Source organism: Crotalus tigris, unplaced genomic scaffold, assembly GCF_016545835.1.
Source record: "Crotalus tigris isolate CLP2741 ecotype Arizona unplaced genomic scaffold, ASM1654583v1 scf7180000024340.7048381, whole genome shotgun sequence".
Lineage (NCBI taxonomy): Eukaryota > Metazoa > Chordata > Lepidosauria > Squamata > Viperidae > Crotalus > Crotalus tigris.
Window position 1 is genome coordinate 1,738,862 of NW_024100510.1, and position 19,797 is coordinate 1,758,658.

The 19,797-nt window shown below is 40.7% G+C and overlaps 1 protein-coding gene across 1 annotated transcript in view; it reads left to right on the top strand.

The window, feature by feature from the left end:
- MLPH (melanophilin) overlaps positions 1 to 19,427 on the top strand; it is a gene marked incomplete at its 3' end in the record, with an annotated part of 82,103 nt that extends 62,676 nt beyond the window's left edge. Inside the window, exons 12-13 of the mRNA XM_039326300.1 lie at positions 15,776 to 15,830; positions 19,405 to 19,427. Coding sequence (XP_039182234.1) covers positions 15,776 to 15,830; positions 19,405 to 19,427 — 78 coding nt within the window. The remainder of the gene's footprint in view (positions 1 to 15,775; positions 15,831 to 19,404) is intronic.
- Between the last annotated feature and the right edge of the window lie 370 nt (positions 19,428 to 19,797).

Here is a 19,797-nt window from a genome sequence, read left to right on the forward strand (position 1 = left end):
AATATAAATCTTTACATTTTTATTTGTTTTGAAAAGAAAACTGCTGATAACTATTCTTTGTGAGTACCCAGGCATATACATATACTGATTTTTCCAAGTTTCAGATCGTTTAATGCTAATACTGTGGTTACAATGTGAGAGGGTCTCCAGAACCAGTGGGCATAATCACATGATGTAAATGAAATGGAATCATATTTATATCTCAACTGGACTTCACCAGTTTGCTTTGGCTCTGCTGATTTTTCAGGTACTACTTCCTATATGACACTCAAATGACAAGTGTAAACCACAGATTGAAAAAAGGTATTATCCCCCCCCTTTACATTACACTTCTGTATAATTATTACAAAAAAGACAGCTACAAAGAGGAGACTTTGTTGTTTAAAATACGAACTTTCTAAAGTCCAGTTGGCAGTGGGGTCATAGCTGCAGTAGAACAATGAATGTACCTAGTGTGCAATGACAGGGGCAGAAGAATTTGAACATTTTTTCTGAACAAAATCCTACCAAGATGTCACAATTTTTATTGCAGCTCTCAACATTCCTGTTCTGAACTAGCAAAGCACACTTAGTCTAAAACAATCACATCAACATCTTTGTCTCATAACACTTGATTGGGTAATCCTCATGAAACTATTCACTATGAACTGTTCGGTCACATAGACACACTCCTTTTTTTAAAAAAAAAAATGACAAGTTGATGAGGAAACCCTCTACACAATGTGGCTCAGATTGCCTGATTTAACAAAACAAAGTGCAATTCAAACAAAGACAGGTTCTTTGATCAACAGTGAAGCATTGTCATGATTGGGGGAACAACATGTTCTGAATAGGATTGGGTTCCTTCTGAGGACTATAATTTTGAACTACCTTCTGAATCTAACATAGTTCATGGATGATCGTGGTATTGCAGCTAGGAATATTTTTATAGTGTTGGTTAAAATGCCTGGTGTATTTCTTTCTGAAGAAAATGACCTGATCAAATTCTTAATCACCTTCCATTTCCATGAATGAATTATCCACAATTTATTTGCGCTGTTGGGCAGATTTAGAATTCTGATAAGATTTTGCAGAATGTATTTAAGGAGGGTAGAAAAGCACTGCTGTCCTAACAGAAAACCTGTTATGTATTTCTAAACAAAAGTTTACCCACCCATCAAGCTAATAGGGCCCCATCTGCAGTTCAGAAATACTCTCCCCCCATTTGTTTAAATGTTTTAATGCAAATACCACCATTCCCAAAGTAGATATGGGGAAGGCAGGTACCATGTTGCAGAGTCAAGTGTTATGCTATACTGATCTATAAAACATATTAGAATTATATCAGTTAAAAACAGCAAGCAAATTCTGTACCCTAAATAATACAATCTTACATTATTTCTATTAGACTTTGTTTCTGAGTCCAGCTGAAGAAGTTGACTTTGAATTACTTAAAAAGCCTTAACCCGGGTTCCCAAACTTTCTCAGTCTAAGGGACCCCTAGCATCTCACCAAGAGTTCCATTTATAAAATAATAAAAAATCTTGCAGAGCCCCACATGAGCATGATTTGAGAACTGCAGTCATAACAGTATGAGACCAAGAACCTACTTGGACTTGGCAGCTTTAAATTGGATACCCTATTATAGGTCCTACAAGCAAGAGGTGTTTGGTGATAGGATATGAGAAAAAAATATTTTCCATAGCATGCTGTTCTTTCATTCCTTCACTCAGGAGGCAATATTGCTTATACTGTTTTATTTAACAAGAGTTTAAATTCCACTCTCTCATCTGACATTAAAAAGTTTCTGGGTGTTTGTTTAAGTAGCTTTAATGATAACATTTGTAATAGCCTGGTAAGTCCAACCATCCAGAAATATTTTATAAGTAAATACAGAAAATTATTAAATATGAAAGAGAGTGAAAATACCCCTCTACCTAGCCTTTCCCCTAGGCCAGACATGTCAAACTCACAACGTCATGTGACATCGTGCGACGTATCAGAACTTTTTCCCCATTGCCAGCAATGGGGTGGGCGCAGTTTCCTCGTAATGCGTTCAGCCCGTGGGTTGGCAGTTTGACACCCCTGCCCTAAGTTGACTCAAAGCTAATAACAGCTCCTTGGGGACTAGGATCACTTTCATTGCCCTCTTTTCTCAGATTCCCAACTTTTTTAATGTATCATAGCATTCTTTACTGGGATGTGATGATGTTCTGCCTGAAGGCCAAACTTGGCATAGTAGAGATAATATGCCTCAGATTAATGCTTGGAGGCAGAGGCAAAAGGCATTCTGCCACATGGTGAGGCTGATATATTTTGACCAGATGCCTTACTTCAAAGGATGGGACTTTTGTGCTGAAAATGCAGAGAAGTCACTATTTTGAAACTTAGTAGTGGCTTTGGTTGAAATTTGTATTCAACCTAGAGCTTTCCTTAATAAAGCAAGGCACTCTTTACAAAATATGGCACCGCCAGCTGTTGATTTTTTACAATACTCCTAGCTTAATAAATGCACTGAGAAGTCCAATTAGGTCTGGTTGTTTCTATCTGAAATTGGAAAATGGGATGAAGGAATTGCCACAAGTTCATTTTTATATGTGATGTTGGAGTGGTATCTAGTTTACCCCACCATTTCTGTTCAACGTTTTAATCTGTCAGGGCCCACTTCAAAACCTCATTCTAAGAAAGTAGAACTCGTGGAAGCAATTTCTTCAAAAAGGAACTTTTATTAGAAGAAGCTGATAGCAGGCTTAACAGACAGGATCTGAGGGTTTCCCGCCAGATCAATAGGTAAAAAGTATCCCCAAGCAAAACCCCACCCCATAGTTTATCCAATCAGTTCAAACATGCCAATCCCAGGGTGTTAAGTTCCTTGTGGGAAAAAAGGAGATAACACCAGACCATCTTGGGGCTGCAGCGATGTTTGGTCAGCTTTCACACCTTCTCTAGCGAACGCAGAGATAAATCAATTGCTGGAGGTACATTCCATTCTCCTCCCCCAAGGGAAGAGAAAGTTCACAGAAGAAGTATGCAGAAACAGCGAAGTGTTACATTGTAGCGATAGAAGAAACAAGACAATAACCTGCAAGCATTTCCCCCTCCCCTCCAGGAGTATGGCAGAACTCAGGAAGAGAAGAGATTGAGGTTTCGGTTTAGAAAGAAGAAAGGGGTCTTTTAAAATATGGGTTCTGACATCCTGCCTCCCTTAAAAAAAGAAAGATCCACCTGTGGAGAGATAGAGACAAATGTATATAGGTTAGTCAGGTTTGTTTGGATAGTTGGTGTGGAACTTTTTAAGCAGTTTAGGGGCGTTAATGTGACATTTATGGACCCATTGGTTTTGGGAGGACGGTAGGTGTTTCCATGCCACTAAGTATTGGATTGAACCATGGTGTTTTCTGGAGTCTAGGATTTCTTTGATTTCAAAATGTTCTTCTTCAACCATAATGGGAGGACGCGGCGGGGCGACAGTTGGTCTTAAGGGTGACTGTTGCTTGCGTTTTAGGAGGCTGCAGTGAAAAATCAGGTGGATTTGCCTAAGGGATTTTGGTAGTTTTAGTTCCACCGTTACAGGATTTATGATTCGAATTATGGGGAATGGTCCTACATATTTTGGTCCTACTTTCTTTGATGGCTGCAGGGATTTTAGGTATTTAGTGGATAGGTAAACCATTTCCCATACAGTGAAAGGTTTTGACTCGACTCTCTTTTTGTCTGCCTGAGTTTTATATGCTTGTCTGGCTTCCTAATTAGTGGCTAGGTAGTTCTGCAATTGTGCAATCCACTCTTTTAATGAGAGGATGGCAGGTTTGGTAAGTGACAATTCCAGCATCGGGTTGAAACTTTGTCCTGTGGCTACATGGAATGGGGCATAGCCCATGCTGGAATGAATGGCATTGTTGTAAATGACTTCAGCAAATGGAAGTAGGTCTGTCCAGTTTGTCTGTTGGTAATTAATAAAGCATCTAAGATATTGTTCAAGTACTGAGTTTGAACGTTCAGTCCCACCATTTGTTTGCAGATGATAACTAGATAACAACCCCTGGGTGGTCCCTAAGAGGGACAAAAACTCTTTCCAGAATTCCGATGTGAATTGTATCCCCCTGTCGGATATAATGTGCTGTGGGGATTTTTATGCAGGGTATGAAATGTAGTTGTTTGGAAAATAGGTCTGTCGTGACCCAAATGACTGTATTCCCACTGCTCTCTGGTAGTTCCACTATGAAATCCCTGGAAATCTCCTTCCAGGGTGCTGAGGGGATTGTAATCCAGGCAATTTTCTTTTCATTGATGCACATGTTGGACAGCTGGCTACATAGCTTTCAATATCATTTTTGATCGATAGCCACCAAAACTGCCTCTTAACTAGATGTAGTGTTTTCACGAATTCAAAATGGCCTGCTTATTTTGAATCATGGCAGAGCTGCATGAATGCTAGTCTCTGACTCTTAGGTATGTATAGTTTCTCCCCTATCCAAGGTAGTCCATTGGTAATAGTGCACAAATTTTTGTGACTCAGGAACCATTCAACAGTTTCTAGTGCTTTTCTGAATTCTATCCCTGCTTGGCTGGCTAGCAGTTTTTGTAGTTTGGCTTGTGCTTGGGTAGTTATTCGTGCCGCCAGCTGTGTTTTGGGCATGAGTGGCTTTGTTACATTGGGTTGGGTACTATTGTACTGAGGCATTCTGGATAGCGCATCTGCCAGAAAATTCTCCCCCCCATAGGTGTTTTATAGTGAAATTGAACCAGTGGAAATGTTGCGATAACCGCACTGGTTTAGGGGTAAGTTTTCTTGGTGTTTTTAACCCTTCCAAATTCTTATGATCAGTCCACACTTGGAAGGGGATTTTGTTCCCTTCTAAGAAGTGCCACTAGATGAGACAGGCCCATCTTACCGCATATGCCTCCTTTTCCCAGACTGCCCACCTCTGTTCAGTTTTGGTTAGTTTCTTTGACCTGTACACACAAGGTTGCAAATCTCCTTTCTTGTTTTCCTGTAGCAACACAGCCCCTACCGTTATGTCTCTAGCATCTGCTTGAATTACAAAAGGCTTGGTGTCGGGGTGCTGCAAAAGGGTTCGGCAGAAAACAGCCATTTTAGTCTCTCGAATGCGGCTTGGCATTCCCCCATCCATTTTAATGATTGGCTGGGTTTAGGTTTGCCTTCCCCTCTGGTCTTTAATAAGTTCGTAATGGGCAAGGCTATTTGGGCAAACAAGGGAATAAATTGGCGATAGAAATTGGCAAATCCCAGGAAGCTTTGCAATTGCTTTCTTGTGCGGGGTGGTGCCCATTCTAACACTGCCCTGTCCTTTTCAGGGTCCATTTCTATGCCCTCAGGGGAGATGTGGTATCCCAGGTAGTCTATTTTCTCTTTATGAAATTCACATTTTGACAGTTTAGTATAGAGGTGGGCTGCCCACAATTTGTTTAGGACCGCTCTGACCAATTTTACATGTTCCTCCATAGTCTTTGTGAATATAAGGATGTCATCCAGGTAAACCAGTACACTCTTGTGTAGGTGCTTCCCGGAACCTCTTGCAATCCAAACAGCAGAACTCAGAATTGATAACACCCTAGTGGGCAATTGAATGCTGTTTTCCATTTGTCTCCTTCCCTGATTCTGATTCGGTACTACACCTCCCTGAGGTCTAACTTAGTAAAGATCTTTCACTTTGATATATAGGCCAATCTCGCTGCTAAATACGGTTTACAAAATTTTTACTAATATAATGGCTGAAAGACTAAAGTTAATTTTACAGGATATAATACATCCAGACCAAAATGGTTTTTTACCCCAAAGACAAATTAGAAACAATATCAGAACGGTGTTAAATGTCCTAGAGTATTATGAAACACACCCAGGAAAACAAGCAGCTTTGATCTTTTTAGACGTGCAGAAAGCATTTGATAGCCTCAATTGGCAATTTATGTTTCAACAGATTAAAGATATGAAATTTGGTGAGAAATTCAGTTACATAATAAAGGCAATATACAGAACACTGAGGGCTAGTGTGATAATTATTGGAGAGAACACAAAAAGTTTTGAAATAAACAAAGGGGTAAGACAGGGATGCCCAATTTCACCTCTACTTTTTATCTTGACTCTTGAAGTATTATTAGTTCAAATTAGAGCGAATAAAAAAATAAAAGGGGTACAGGTCAAAACAGAGGAATATAAGGTACAGGCATTTGCTGATGACCTGGTTTTCTTCATTGAGGAACCTATAGAGAGAGGAAATATTTTGATGGGTGAAATAGAAAAATATGGAATAGTGGCAGGATTAAAAATTAATAGAGAAAAGACTAAAATGTTAGTAAAAAATTTAACGAATAAACAAAAAAGGAAACTGGAAGAGAATTTGGAATTACAAGTAGCGAAAAAGATTAAATACTTAGGAATTTGGTTAACTTCAAGGTGTTCCTCAATAAAAGAAGATAATTATACAAAATTGATACTAAAAATGAAACAAGATCTTGAGACCTGGGGGAAACTCCAATTATCACTATTAGGCAGGATTGCATTGACTAAAATGAATATACTACCAAGATTATTGTATTTATTCCAAACAATTTCAGTAAAATTAGAGAAAACTTTTTTTTAAAGAATTGAATAAAACAATAAACAAATTTATTTGGGCGGGCAAAAAAGCCAGGATAAATATGAAAACGCTACAAGATAGTAAGAGTAGAGGTGGTCTTGGACTCCCTAAATGGGAAATCTATTATTATGCAGCAGGGTTATTATGGATCAAAGACTGGATAAACTTGGATAACAAAAGAATACTAATGATTGAGGGATATGATTTACAGACGGGTTGGCATGCATTCCTATGGGGGAAACAGAAGAAAATATATACATATTTCCAGCAACATCAGATAAGAGGAGCATTGATCGGGATATGGGAAAAAATAAAAAAAAGACACTATGGGAAAATTTCAAATTGATTTTCGCCGATGGAGGCAGTGATTCACCCCAATACATTAGAGAAAAAAAAGATGATTAGGTACAAAGACTTACTAGATAACCAAGGAAATCTTAAGTCAAGATAAGAGTTGGAGGAACAAAGAATACCCATAGACTGGTGGCCATATTTATAAATTTAATCTAGATATAATAAGGATAGGCAAGAATATGGAATAAGACCCCACATCAACTTGATAAAATTCTAATAAGTAAGGAAGGAAAATTATTATCAAAAATTTATAAATACTTATTAGAGATAGAGTTAGAGGAAGAAATAGTGAAGGGGCCGATGATAGCAACGAAATGTGGGGCGAAATATAAATTTAGAAGAATGGGAAAGATTATGGAACATAAATTGCAAATTGACGCTATCAACTGCATACAGGGAGAATCAATATAAAATGATTTATAGATGGCATTTAACACCAGCGAGATTGGCCAAAATGGACCCAAAGTGCTGGAAATGTAAAATCAGAGAAGGAACATTTTATCATATGTGGTGGCTGTGCCGTAAAGCAAAAAACTATTGGGAATGAATAAGAGATTGGATACAGGAGATAACTGAGGTACAAATGGACTTCAAACCGGAATTATTTCTTTTGGGCATAATAAATTTAAAGATTGAAAAACAACTCCACACATCATTATACACATATTGACTGCAGCGCGGATAGCATATGCTCAATGTTGGAAGAGTGAAAATACATCCACAAATGACATGATTATGTATAAAATCTTGGAATGTGCAGAAATGAATAAACTTACACTAGAATTAAAAGACGAGGTGACAGAATTTTATGAAATTTGGAATAAATGTTACAATTGGCTAGAACAGAGAAAGAAAAAGATATAATTAATGATGTAAAATAAATGTAAATAAGATGTAAAGAATGGTTAAAATGTACAGCACTGTTCTGTTAAAAGATTTGTGTTTATGTATTTTAAGTTTGTTTTGGTGTATGGTGTATGGTGAAAAAGAAAATAAAAAAAAGAAAGATGGGACATGTCCTTCATGAGGGGAAGTGGGTATAAGTTGCTTTCGTGTTGGCATTCAGAGCCCTATAATCCACACAGGGATGAAGAGACCCATCCTTCTTTTCTCTGAACAGAACAGGGACAGCCATTTTTGGTTTAGCTGGTTGGATGAAGCTCCTCTCTAGATTTTTATCTATGAACTTCTGCATCTCCTCCAACTCCTGGGGGCTCATGGAGTATAGCCTGGGTTTTGGGAGTTTTGCCCCAGGTCAGATCTCTATGGCACAGTCTGTGGGTCAATGCGGTGGTAGCTCATCTGACCTCTCCTTGCTGAACACTTCAGCCAGGTCCCTGTATTCCATGGTTATCTCGGGTAGTTCCTTTTCACCCCCTATCGCTGCTTTCTCTGTTGGGGCCTCTCAAGAGGGGATTAGTGTTGGCGCCTTGGCTGATTCCCCTTTTGGGAACCTAAGCTCTGCTGTTCTCCAGTCCACCTGTGGGTTCCACTTGGACAGCCATGTCATGCCTAGGATTATGGGGTATTCCATGCCAGGGGTTACCATGAACATTATAGTCTCTATGTGATCCGCCAGGGTGAGTTGGAGTGGCAGCATCGTTAGGGGGGCCGACATCCCCCCTGCTATGGACCCATTTAATTGACTGAAGGAAATCGGTTTTTTTAGCCTCCTCACCAGTATCCCTAGGTTCCCCAGTGTTGGGCTGATAAGGCAACGGGTATACCCAGAGTCAATTAATGCCCTACCTCTACAGCTTCGGGCATGGTGGGGGCTAGTATGGTTACTGTCCTGGTGAGCGGTGCAATGGGTCCATTTACCAGGAATTCATCTTCAGAATTGTCAGACGAATTGGACGCTCCTGCGGTGTAGGCTGGAGTTCCCTTGCTGGGCAGTGGCGGGGAACTCGACAGCCTCCGTGCCTTTCATGGCTGACTCCTTTGGTTTGGCAGGTGACTTCCTGGACTTCCCAGCCAGAGTCCAGTCTGCCTTCTTGGTTGGAGTGCACGAGTAGCATTCTGCAGCACGATGTCCCTCCTTGCTGCATTTGAAGCAGCCAGTGTTCTTTTGGCAGTTGGTTGCAGCTTCATAGCCTCGCGGGATGGCTCCGATGATGATTTCCCCCAGGATCTCCCTCTGCATTTTCTCTTGGCTAGGTTGATCTCGGCCAGGATGTACCAATCCTGCAGCTGGTGGGGTCTCCTTGGGGAAGGCAGGCATTGTAAAGGTTGTGATTCAGGCCATCCTTGAAATGGCTAAGTAAAATGTCCTCTGGCCAATTCAACTTACTGTCCAGGGTTCAAAACTCCTAAGTATATTCTGCCACTGGTCGTTTGCCCTGCTTCACCATTTTTATCCTTTGGTGGGCTTTCCAGTCCACCAATAGATCCTCGAACCTGCTCCTGAGGGAGAATATGAACTGATTGAAGTTCGGCAGTTCAAAGGTCCACGACCCAATCTGCTGTAATGCTACCCAGGGAGGCTTGCATGATGTGAATTCTGGCATGGTCAGTGGAGATGTCTTGGCCGTATTCCTCCATGTAATTCAGAACCTGAGTTAGGAAAAATGCCACGCATCGTGGCTCACCCCGGAACTTCACATCAAGTGGCGGGAACTATTGGATGGAGCGTTGCCTCTTCTTGTGCTTGTGGCATCTCCCTTCTCAGTGTGCAGCTTCCACACATCGGGAGGTAGGGACAGTGGCTATGACCACGGTGGGTTCAGTGGTCTCGCTGGATGCCCCTGGGGTCTCAGCCTCAGACTCACCTTCAGTCTCCTTTTTCCTGCAACCCAGACAGATGGTTCCAGTATAGGGTTCAGATTTCTCCTTCTTCAGGGAGTCCAGGGCTATCTTCATCATGCCAATCGCCTGCTCTAGCAACTAGCTCAAATGCCCCGAGCAATCTTCCTCATCCTCGCTGAGATGGAGGGATCTCTCCATCTCTTCCTTCCAACCTGGCTGGTGGCTGCCTCATTAGAGAGTCACCTTTCTCGCCTTCTTCTCCCAGTCGTCCTTCTTCCTGACACCCATCGACCACCGAGGTTTGTGGCTACGCACTTCCACTACCTCTTCTTCCCATGAGTAGGAAGACTCAGAGCTGGATAGTTTGCAAGGGTCCGACCAGCAGGGGGGCTCCCCCCTTTGCAGTGGATTCTTCTTTCCCTGCTCCGTTGTCTGACATAGTCTTGCAAAGTCCCCCGGTAAGGGCCTTCCTTCCGGCTGACTCTTACTGAGATCCTGTCTAATGTCAGGGCCCACTTCAAAACCTCATCTTGAGAAAGTAGAACTTGTGAAAGCAGTTTCTTCCAAAAGGAACTTTTATTAGAAAAAGCTGATAGGCTTAATAGACAAGATCTGAGGGTTTCCCACCAGATCAATAGGTAAAAAGTATCCCCAAGCAAAATCCCACCCCATAGTTCATCCGGTCAGTTCAAACAGGCCAATCCCAGAATGTTAAGTTCATTGTGGGGGGGGGAAGAGATGACATCAGGCCATCTTCGGGCTGCAGTGATGTTTGGTCAGCTTTCACACCTTCTCTTGTGAACATGAACTGGCAATTAAAAGGCAGGAGCAGTGCTCACAAGTGTGGACCCACATGGCCAACCTGGACCATACATTCGATCTGGAAAACGCACAGACCATATTTTGTGAGACCACCAAAGGTGGCCGCCTTTTTAAAGAAGCCTGGCTTTCAGATGAAAACTCCATCAACTGGCACATAGACCTCCTACCGGCATACCAGACTCTTACAAAGTGGGAGAGTCAATGTTGCAATCCACAGAGTAGATGGCCACCCCTCACGGTGCAAAAGCAAGATCTTGATTTTACAAATGGGGAAACTGCGATCTCTAGGGAAGACAGCGAACCAGAAAAAGGACAGGGGGGGCAGGAAACATTACAACGAGATAACAACAGGCAAGACTGGAGTGACAGGGTTATGGGTGAGGCAGTAACAGCTGCTGTGGGAGGGGACGAGAAACTAATGATGTGTCAAGATCAGGTGTGGAAAACGGATGCACGGAAGCAGCTCGGGAGGAGAGACAAAAAAGGGGGGAGAAGAGTGAGCAGGAAGATCTTAACAGCTGCTCCTATGGGCGAGACAATGGCGGCCATAAGGGAAGATGACAGCCCTACAGGGGATTTGAAATGCAGATTGAGAGATCGCTCCAAAATGAGGGGGGGGGGGAGATAGGGAGCAGAGACAGCTTGACAGCCGTCTCCCAGGCTCTCGTACACGCACTAGAAAAGTAATGGAGGATCTGGGCATGACTCATATCTGGGAACTCATTAATGAAGACAGAGAATAATTGGTTCTGAGAAAAGCACAAGTTTTTTCACTGCTAGGACCTGACTTGTACATTGTAATGAAATCAGGGTGTAGTCTGTTTTAAAAAAGTCTGAGAAAGTCTGGAAAGCTATGGTCATGTTACATAAAGCATGTCATGCTTGTTCCATTTATTATTTTTTATAGCACTGAAATAACTGAAGACAATTATCCCCAGATTCCAGTTCATTGGCATGTCAAGTACCAAATGAAATAGTGCTATTGCTGCACTGATTTAAATTAGGGATAGATGTTTGCCTCTCCATGTGTGCATATACGATATACATACAACCATGTATTGGCTTTATGCCAGGAAAATGTTCAGTTGCCTTTATGATGGAATAATGTGTATCCTATAAAGGTGTCTGATATTGAATCTTGAATCGCTGCACTGAGTGCTGCTGGGTTGACAGTTAAACCACTGGAAAGGCCTAAGAAACAAAGAAGCATCCAGGTGAGCATACCTGAATTTTACAAAGAAAAGCAATAATGTGCCATAATGAAATTGTATGATCTTTGAATTCAAGTTTATAATTATAAAAAGTTTAGTAGATACGACTGCTGTTGTTCCTAGCAAAGCCGTAATGTAAACACTCTTAGTAGGCAGCAAATCTCATTTGTTGACTGCATTATTTTATTATTTCTATGTTTGTTGTCTGGTAACTATGTCTTGAGGATATAATAAAGGAAGAATGCCCCAGACTCTTTGCTCTTTCTTGGGCCTTTGTTTGCTTTTTTAATAGTTTGTAGACTAGATTTTTTTTTCTGTGTATCTGATCTGTTAGATTAGAATGCCAGGCCTCTAGGACCTTCCCTATATTTTTGGATTTCACTTGATCTAAAATGGCTATAGTCGACTTGGTGGTTAAATTGGTGCATGTATCCAGTAAAAAATTTTCAGCATGACTTCTGGCTGCCAACTAAGTGTGTTCTGTAATCCTTTGCCTGTTTATCATACACAGTAGCTTTCGCAGTCAGCTCATTATATGTTGTAAATAATTTCATTTCATTTTTGTTTAAGATATTTTGGAAGGATTTTGTTGGTTTGTGGGCTACTTCGATACTTTGCAGTTGACATAATCTGTTGTGATTTTTGAGATATTTTCAATGTATGGAAGTTTTATTCTTTTTTATGGGTTGTAGTGGTTGTGTTCTAGTTGGTTGCATTGAAAAGCACTTGTAATGATGTGGATACCCAATGAAATGGGTACTTGTTTCATTGAAGGATACTATAAAGGTTGTCTTATTCCTTCTCTTTGGAGTTTTTGGAATATACAGACAAGCTTGGATATTCAGGCTTGTCTGAAAGCCCTCTTATGTTGGGCAGTTGGATTGTTGCTCTGGTACTGCAGCACTCGGTTTGTTTATATTGCTTTTCAAAATACCTGAATACGAAGTCTGGCTTTTTTACCTTGGTTGATAAGAATATCTAGGAATTGTAGTCTGTTATTCTTTTCTTCCCTTATAAATTTGATTCTGTTAAACACTGGTTTTGTTCTAAATATTTGATTATGACAAAAATAATGTCTGCCTAACAGATTCACATTTGAAGTTGTTTATGGAGGAGGACTATTACTTCCAGACACTGCTTAATTGTTTCTGATTTGAATCCTGAAATTGGTGATTCCATGGATGTTCCTCTGATTTCTTTGTATATCTGTCCATTAAAGTGAAAATAAATGGTGAGGCAGTAATCTATAAGTTCCATATTTCTAAATACCGTAATTTCCACTTTTGTTTCCTTCACTTGGTGTGGAGCTTTGTATAGTAAAGTTTAGGAGGTTTTTGCCAGTTTTGGATCTATAGGTATGAAGAATGCTGTGTTATCAGTAAGATCATGAAATCATCTTCTTCACCTATTAAGTCTTTGATTTTCTAAAAGCACTGTAATAGTGAATTGATAGCATGTTTGCTGCTTGCTCCTGAGAGTCCCTTGGACTGCAAGGCGTTCAAACCAGTCAGTCCTAGAAGAGATCAACCCTGACTGCTCTTTAGAAGGCCAGATCCTGAAGTTGAAACTCAAATACTTTGGCCACCTAATGAGAAGGAAGGACTCACTGGAGAAGGGCCTAATGCGGGGAAAGATTGAGGGCAATAGAAGAAGGGGACGACAGAGAATGAGATGGCTGGATGGAGTCACTGAAGCAGTAGGTGTGAACTTAAATGGACTCCAGAAGATGGTAGAGGACAGGAAGACCTGGAGGAACATTGTCCATGGGGTCACGATGGGTTGGACACGACTTCGCAATTAACAACAACAACAACAAGCATGTTTGCTACCATCAAAATGCTCACATTTTTAATGAGTTCTTTGGCAAAGTTGTATGCTGGGGTTCCCAATAGTGACACAATTAAATAGAGTGGTGTATCTGGTCTGTGTATTTTTGTGTGTCCATAAAAGCATGGGAGATGGATCCATAGCTTTTTGAACATGATTGTTGTTTTGTAATTTGTCCTATCTTGGCTAGATCATTGAGACTTTCTTGATTTGATTGTCTATTTTCTATATTGAGCTTGTATTTAGAGAGATGTAAGCATCTTTGTTGTTCAACACTTCATTAATTTTTTTTATGTGTTGTGCTCTGTCCACGAGAACTGTCATTCAACCTTCGTCTGCTGGTTTTTTGGTCCTCTGTAATAGTTTTTAATGACTAGAGAAGGGCAGTTTGCTTTAAGATCATTCTGTTTTTGTGTTACTTTGGTCAGAGGTAGGATTTTGGATACATTTTCTTGGATCTCATTTGAGAGTTTAGGTATTCTGAACGTTGTTTCTAATGCTGTGAAAAATTACAACAATGTCCTTTATGTACTTTACATAATGGAATGACAATACTATGAATTCAGGAAGGATTGGGTTAGAAGGAGATGGAAAACAAGGAGGAATGCAAACCTTGTGAGTACCCTGCACTTAAAGGGAGCAAAGGAGATGAAGAAGAGTTCTGGCAGTTGGAAGGCTTCATGGATAAAAATAAAATCAGTTAGCATGAATTGATCTGAAGCAGTTTTTTTAAAGCACTACAGTATTCCCGCTAACAATAATTCATGGATCACTTCTGAGCCATGAATCTTAAAGCATTACATATGATATATGGTAGGAATTAATAAAAAAATTGAAGTAAACTAGTAAAAATTTGTCACTGAACAGAACAGCAGAGAAAATGGGGAAGTAAAGAGATTAGATAAAGGGTCCATGCCAAAGAATTCTGGTAGAGTAACCTCAAATATTTTTTCTTCTTCATTATAAATTTGTTAGTTGTATCTTACATTTAGCCTTTTTAAATGACTATTTTGTCACTTTTGAATGAATTAGCCCCAGAGCAGGTAAAGATATGCAAATTGGGTGTCTACTCAACCAACAATTTTCCTACCACTTGATTATCATAAATCAAAATCAATGTTCTTCATATCCTTCATTCCAAGGCAGTTAACCTTCAGCCTCCCAGGAATGCATATAATAAACTTCCCTGATACAAAATCACCAGGTGGTTTGAAAGTACATGCAATACAAGAGGAGAAATGGCAGAGATACCGCCTTCTTGTGCAAGTGGAAACTGCCATTTGGCTGCTCATTGACATTTAACCAAAGAAGATGTTCCCCAATTTTAAAATCTAATCTTGGATAACTTCAGGACAAGAGACAAGCACATTTCTTCCTAGCTTTATTTTTTGAAGCAAATATTCCACTTGCTCCAAAATCTACCAAGGATTGCCTACTTAATTTTGAAGGTATCATCATAAAGGTTTAAACTTAGATAACCATAGCTTTTGCAATTTTTAAAATTCCATTGCTTGATTTTTCCAACATCGCCATGACAGTAGTGAAAATGCTGATCATGTATCATGTATGCCAATAGACAGTGTTTAATTAAGACTGCATACTTAAAGAAGGATACAGATGGAAAAATAACATTTATCAAGTGAAATTGACAAAAGATCAAAACATAAATCTTGGTTTTTGTTTTAAATTTTTACATACCTCTACATAAAGTTGCAACAGAAGCTGGAGAAGCAGAAGCATATAAATCTCTGAAACTGGGATCTACAAATCAAACTGTGTTCTAGAAATTCAAACACTACTGTTCAAAATCTCTCTTTTAGTACTTATTGTGGTGCTTAGTGGTAGATATGATCCTGTAGTCCTAAGAGATATTTCGCTTGGCCTTTTTGATATGCCAATAATGACTACATATTGCAAATGACATTTTGATGCAAACAATTGGGGCTAAGTGGTGTACAGTTGGAGAGTTGTGGGGAAAAACAAGATATTCAGCTTCTTTAAAAAGTCTAATCCAAATAGAAGAAATATTTTATTGAACTTATTTTACTTAATGAATAAATAAAGTCAAATGAGTACATTAGCAAAATTGATGAATTACTCACAAAATAAATGAGTGGACTGACATTTATTGGTGGGCCAAAATGCTGTCCTGCTGAGGAAAGTTAGGCATAAGTTGCAATGGGGAAAATACAGCCAACCCTTATTTAGATGCTAACAAGATTTTATTCCTTTTAGGTCATGTCTGTGTCCCATGTGTTGAGGAAATTCAGTATTTCCCATGAAACTTCAAGTAAGACATTTGCTCATTTATGCAAGGAGGAAAATGCTCAGTTGATTGGCAGCCTCTCCCTAATAATTGTTGCCTTGGTTAAAAGCAGAGTTGAGTTACTTTCTGCATGTGTGTGTACCTGGAATATATGGATCAATTTCACAATGTCATTTTCATACATATTCAGCTATTACTCTGGCAGAGTTTCTGCACCATGTTGAAAGGGCCTTGAAGACAATTATTTTATTTTGGTCACTCTGCACTCCACTGCCACTCACCCCTGCCTCCACTTGCTGCCCCCAACTGACCTTTGCTGTTTTTTTCCTCACATTGCTGCTGAAGCCCACTGGCAGTGGAAGCTACTGGATCTTTGCATGACCTCCTCAGCAGTGGGAGAAAGAACAGTTGGGGCTGGTGGTGGGGGGCAGCAGGGATAGGCAGCAGTGGCCAAATGCAGGACAGCTGAAAGAGCAGAGTTGGTGGGGCTGAGTCAAGCAACCTCTGTGATCATAAATGTGGGCAGGCTGCCAAGTGCCCAAATTTTAATCATGTGTCTACAGGGATGCTGCAACAGCCATAATTTCAAGGATCACCTTCTGAATCTTTTTGAAGAATTCACACTCCTATAGAAAGGGATCTAGGAGTACTAGTGATCAACCATTTAAATCTGAGCCAGTGATGTGCTGCAGCTGCAGAGATGGGGGGGAGGTAGGTGAGTGGAGAGTTGAAGCAGAGGGCAGAAGCACAAGATCCTCACCTAACAAGAGTGCATTCCTTGACTAACGACCACAACTGGGACTATTGTTAAGCAGTACGGTCACATGGTGTTTTGTCTAACAACTGCTTCACTGAGTGATAGAAATTTCAGCCCAGTTTAGGGTCATTGAGTGAAGACTACCTGTGGTGGGTTCAGACTTTGCCTCTACTATGAATTGAGAGAGAGGGAGGACTTAGAAAATATTAATGATCACTCATTCAGCTGCTACAGTATAGAGGCAATAATTCTTACTTACATTGTAGAGCTATTGCAAAGTTCACTATTAGAACATAGTGAAACACACTGAATATGGAGATTTAAAAGAAAAAGAAAAATTTAATAGAAATCAAGAGTCATCAATGTAATTCTTATGTTAATACAATTTCAAAGTCTTGCCATTTGGATTACAAGGGGGCCCTGCAGTCTTTATGCAATTAATCAATGACGTTCTAAGGGAGCACCTGTTTAAGGGGGTCCTTGTTTATTTGGACGACATTCTTCACCGAAACAAAAGAGGAACATGTCAACCTTGTCAGAGCGGTTTTAAAGAAGCTGTGAGCCGCCCACCTATATGCCAAACTCTCAAAATGTGAATTCCACCAGGAAAGGATAGACTACCTAGGTTATCGCATATCCCCACAGGGCATTGAAATGGACCCAGAGAAGGTCAAAGCAGTATTAGATTGGGCACCACCCCGCACAAGAAAGCAACTACAAAGTTTCCTGGGCTTTGCAAACTTTTACCGCAAATTCATCCCCTCATTTGCCCAGATAGCCTTGCCCCTCACTAACTTACTAAAAACGAAGGGAGCATCTTCAGTAAAACCTAGCCAGCCACTAACATGGACAATGGAGTGCCAAGCAGCGTTTGAGAGACTAAAGAGACTTTTTTCTGCCGAACCAGTACTAAGGCACCCAGACATGGACAAGCCCTTCATAATACAGGCAGATGCAAGTGATGTGGCAGTGGGGGCTGTTCTATTACAAGAAAATGATGATGGAGTATTGCAACCCTGTGCATATACATCCAAGAAACTCACGGAAACAGAACAGCGCTGACCTGTATGGGAGAAGGAGGCATATGGAATACGTTGGGCATTACTCACGTGGCGACAGTTCCTGGAAGGCAACAAAATCCCCTTCCAGGTGTGGACCGATCACAAAAATTTGGAAGCCCTGAAAACGCCCAGGAAACTCAATCCCAAACAAGCCCGCTGGTCCCAGCATTTTCACCAATTCCAATTTAAGCTCAAACATTTACCAGGAAGAAAGAACTTCCTGGCAGATGCTCTATCTCGCATGCCTCAATATAACAGCGCACAAACCACAGACTCTAGACCAATAATGGCAGAGTCACAACTGGCAGCACCAGTAACCACAAGAACCCAAGCTAAATTAAAACCACAACTGGACAGCCAAACTGGAATTGAATTCAGAAAAAGTTTGGAAACAGACGAATGGTTCCAGAAAAACAAAAATGTGTGCACAATGAGAGATGGGTTGCCTTGGGTAGGGGAAAAGTTATATATACCAACAACCCAAAGTATCACTTTCATGCAGCTTTGCCATGACACAAAATCAGCAGGGCATTTTGGATTTGTAAAAACTTTACACTTAATTAAACGGCAATTTTGGTGGCCATCAATAAAAAAGGACATAGAAAGTTATGTTGCCAGCTGCCCAACATGTGCATCTGCAAAAAGGTTGCAAGGGAAATCGCCAGGGCTATTACAACCAGTGGCAAATCCCTCAGCCGCCTCGAGGGAAATAGCCATGGATTTTATAGTGGAATTGCCAGAAAGCAATGGGAATACTGTTATCTAGACAGTCACAGACTTGTTTTCCAAACAGGTGCACTTTATCCCTTGCCAAAAGATTCCCACTGCAAAGGCCTTAGCAAAACTTTTCATCCAGCACATTTACAGATTGCATGGTGCACCCCAACGCATCATCTCTGATAGGGGAGTGCAATTTATGTCTGCATTTTGGAAGGAATTTTTATCCCTCTTAGGGACCACTCAGGGACTGACATCTAGCCATCACCCTCAGACAGATGGACAAACGGAACGTTTGACCAATATATGAGATGTTTTTTAAATTTCCAACAGAGTGATTGGACGGACCTACTCCCTTTTGCAGAAGTTGCCTACAATAATGCAGTCCACTCCAGCACAGGCTACACTCCTTTTCAAATAGCCAACGGTCAAAGTTTCAGCCCCATGCCAGAATTAACCCCAAATGAACCAATGATCCCATCACTGAAAAAAATGGATGGAAAAACTACAAAACACCTGGCCAATAGTTAGAAAAGCACTAGATGAAGCTAGGCAGGCATACAAAGCACAAGACGATAAAAAAAGGGTTGAGCCTACACCATTCATTATAGGTGAAATGGTGTACCTATCTACAAAATACCTAAAGTCCCTACAACCCTGTAAAAAACTTGGACCAAAATATATAGGACCTTTTCCAATTAAAAGAATCATAAACTCAGTAACAGTAGAATTAGAATTACCCAAAAATCTCAGGAAAATACACCCAATTTTTCATTGCAGCTTGCTGAAAAGAGAGCATCAGTCAGCTTTACGGCCAAAAATCCCCCCACCACCACCTCCAATCATGGTAGAGGGCGAACAACACTTCGAAATAAAGGAAATCCTTGATTCTAGGAGATATCATGGAGCAACTCAGTACCTAGTTGCCTGGAAACACCTCCCTGCCTCACAAAACGAGTGGGTCCATAAACGTCATGTCAGAGCCCCGAAGCTATTGAAGAAGTTTCACACAGAGTACCCTAACAAGCCTGACTAACTTTTATACCTGTTTTGTTTCTTTCAGGTGGATCTCTCTTATTTTTGAGGGGGCCGGATGTCAGAATCCAATTATATTTCATCTCTAGTTATCAAATATAGAAAACCCAATTCTGCCTTCTCTGGATTCTGCCATAAGAGGGAGAGAAGGGGGTGAACAAAGGGGCTTTATGGCCCTCACTTCCTTCAGTATACTTCTAAGGAACTGAATGTGTGTATTGCAAAAGAACTAACCATAAGAATGGGGCCGTTTTCCTTTCATGTAGTTTCTTTTAAGTCTCCATCCAGCCGGGCAGTAATGAAAAGGGGGTGGAAGTGTAATGCCTGAGACTGTCGCTGAAAGAGGGGGTTGATTGGGTGGGGCTACTGGGGAAACCCTTAAAACCTTGAATTGGAGAGCTTGGACCCCAAGTCCTGTCTA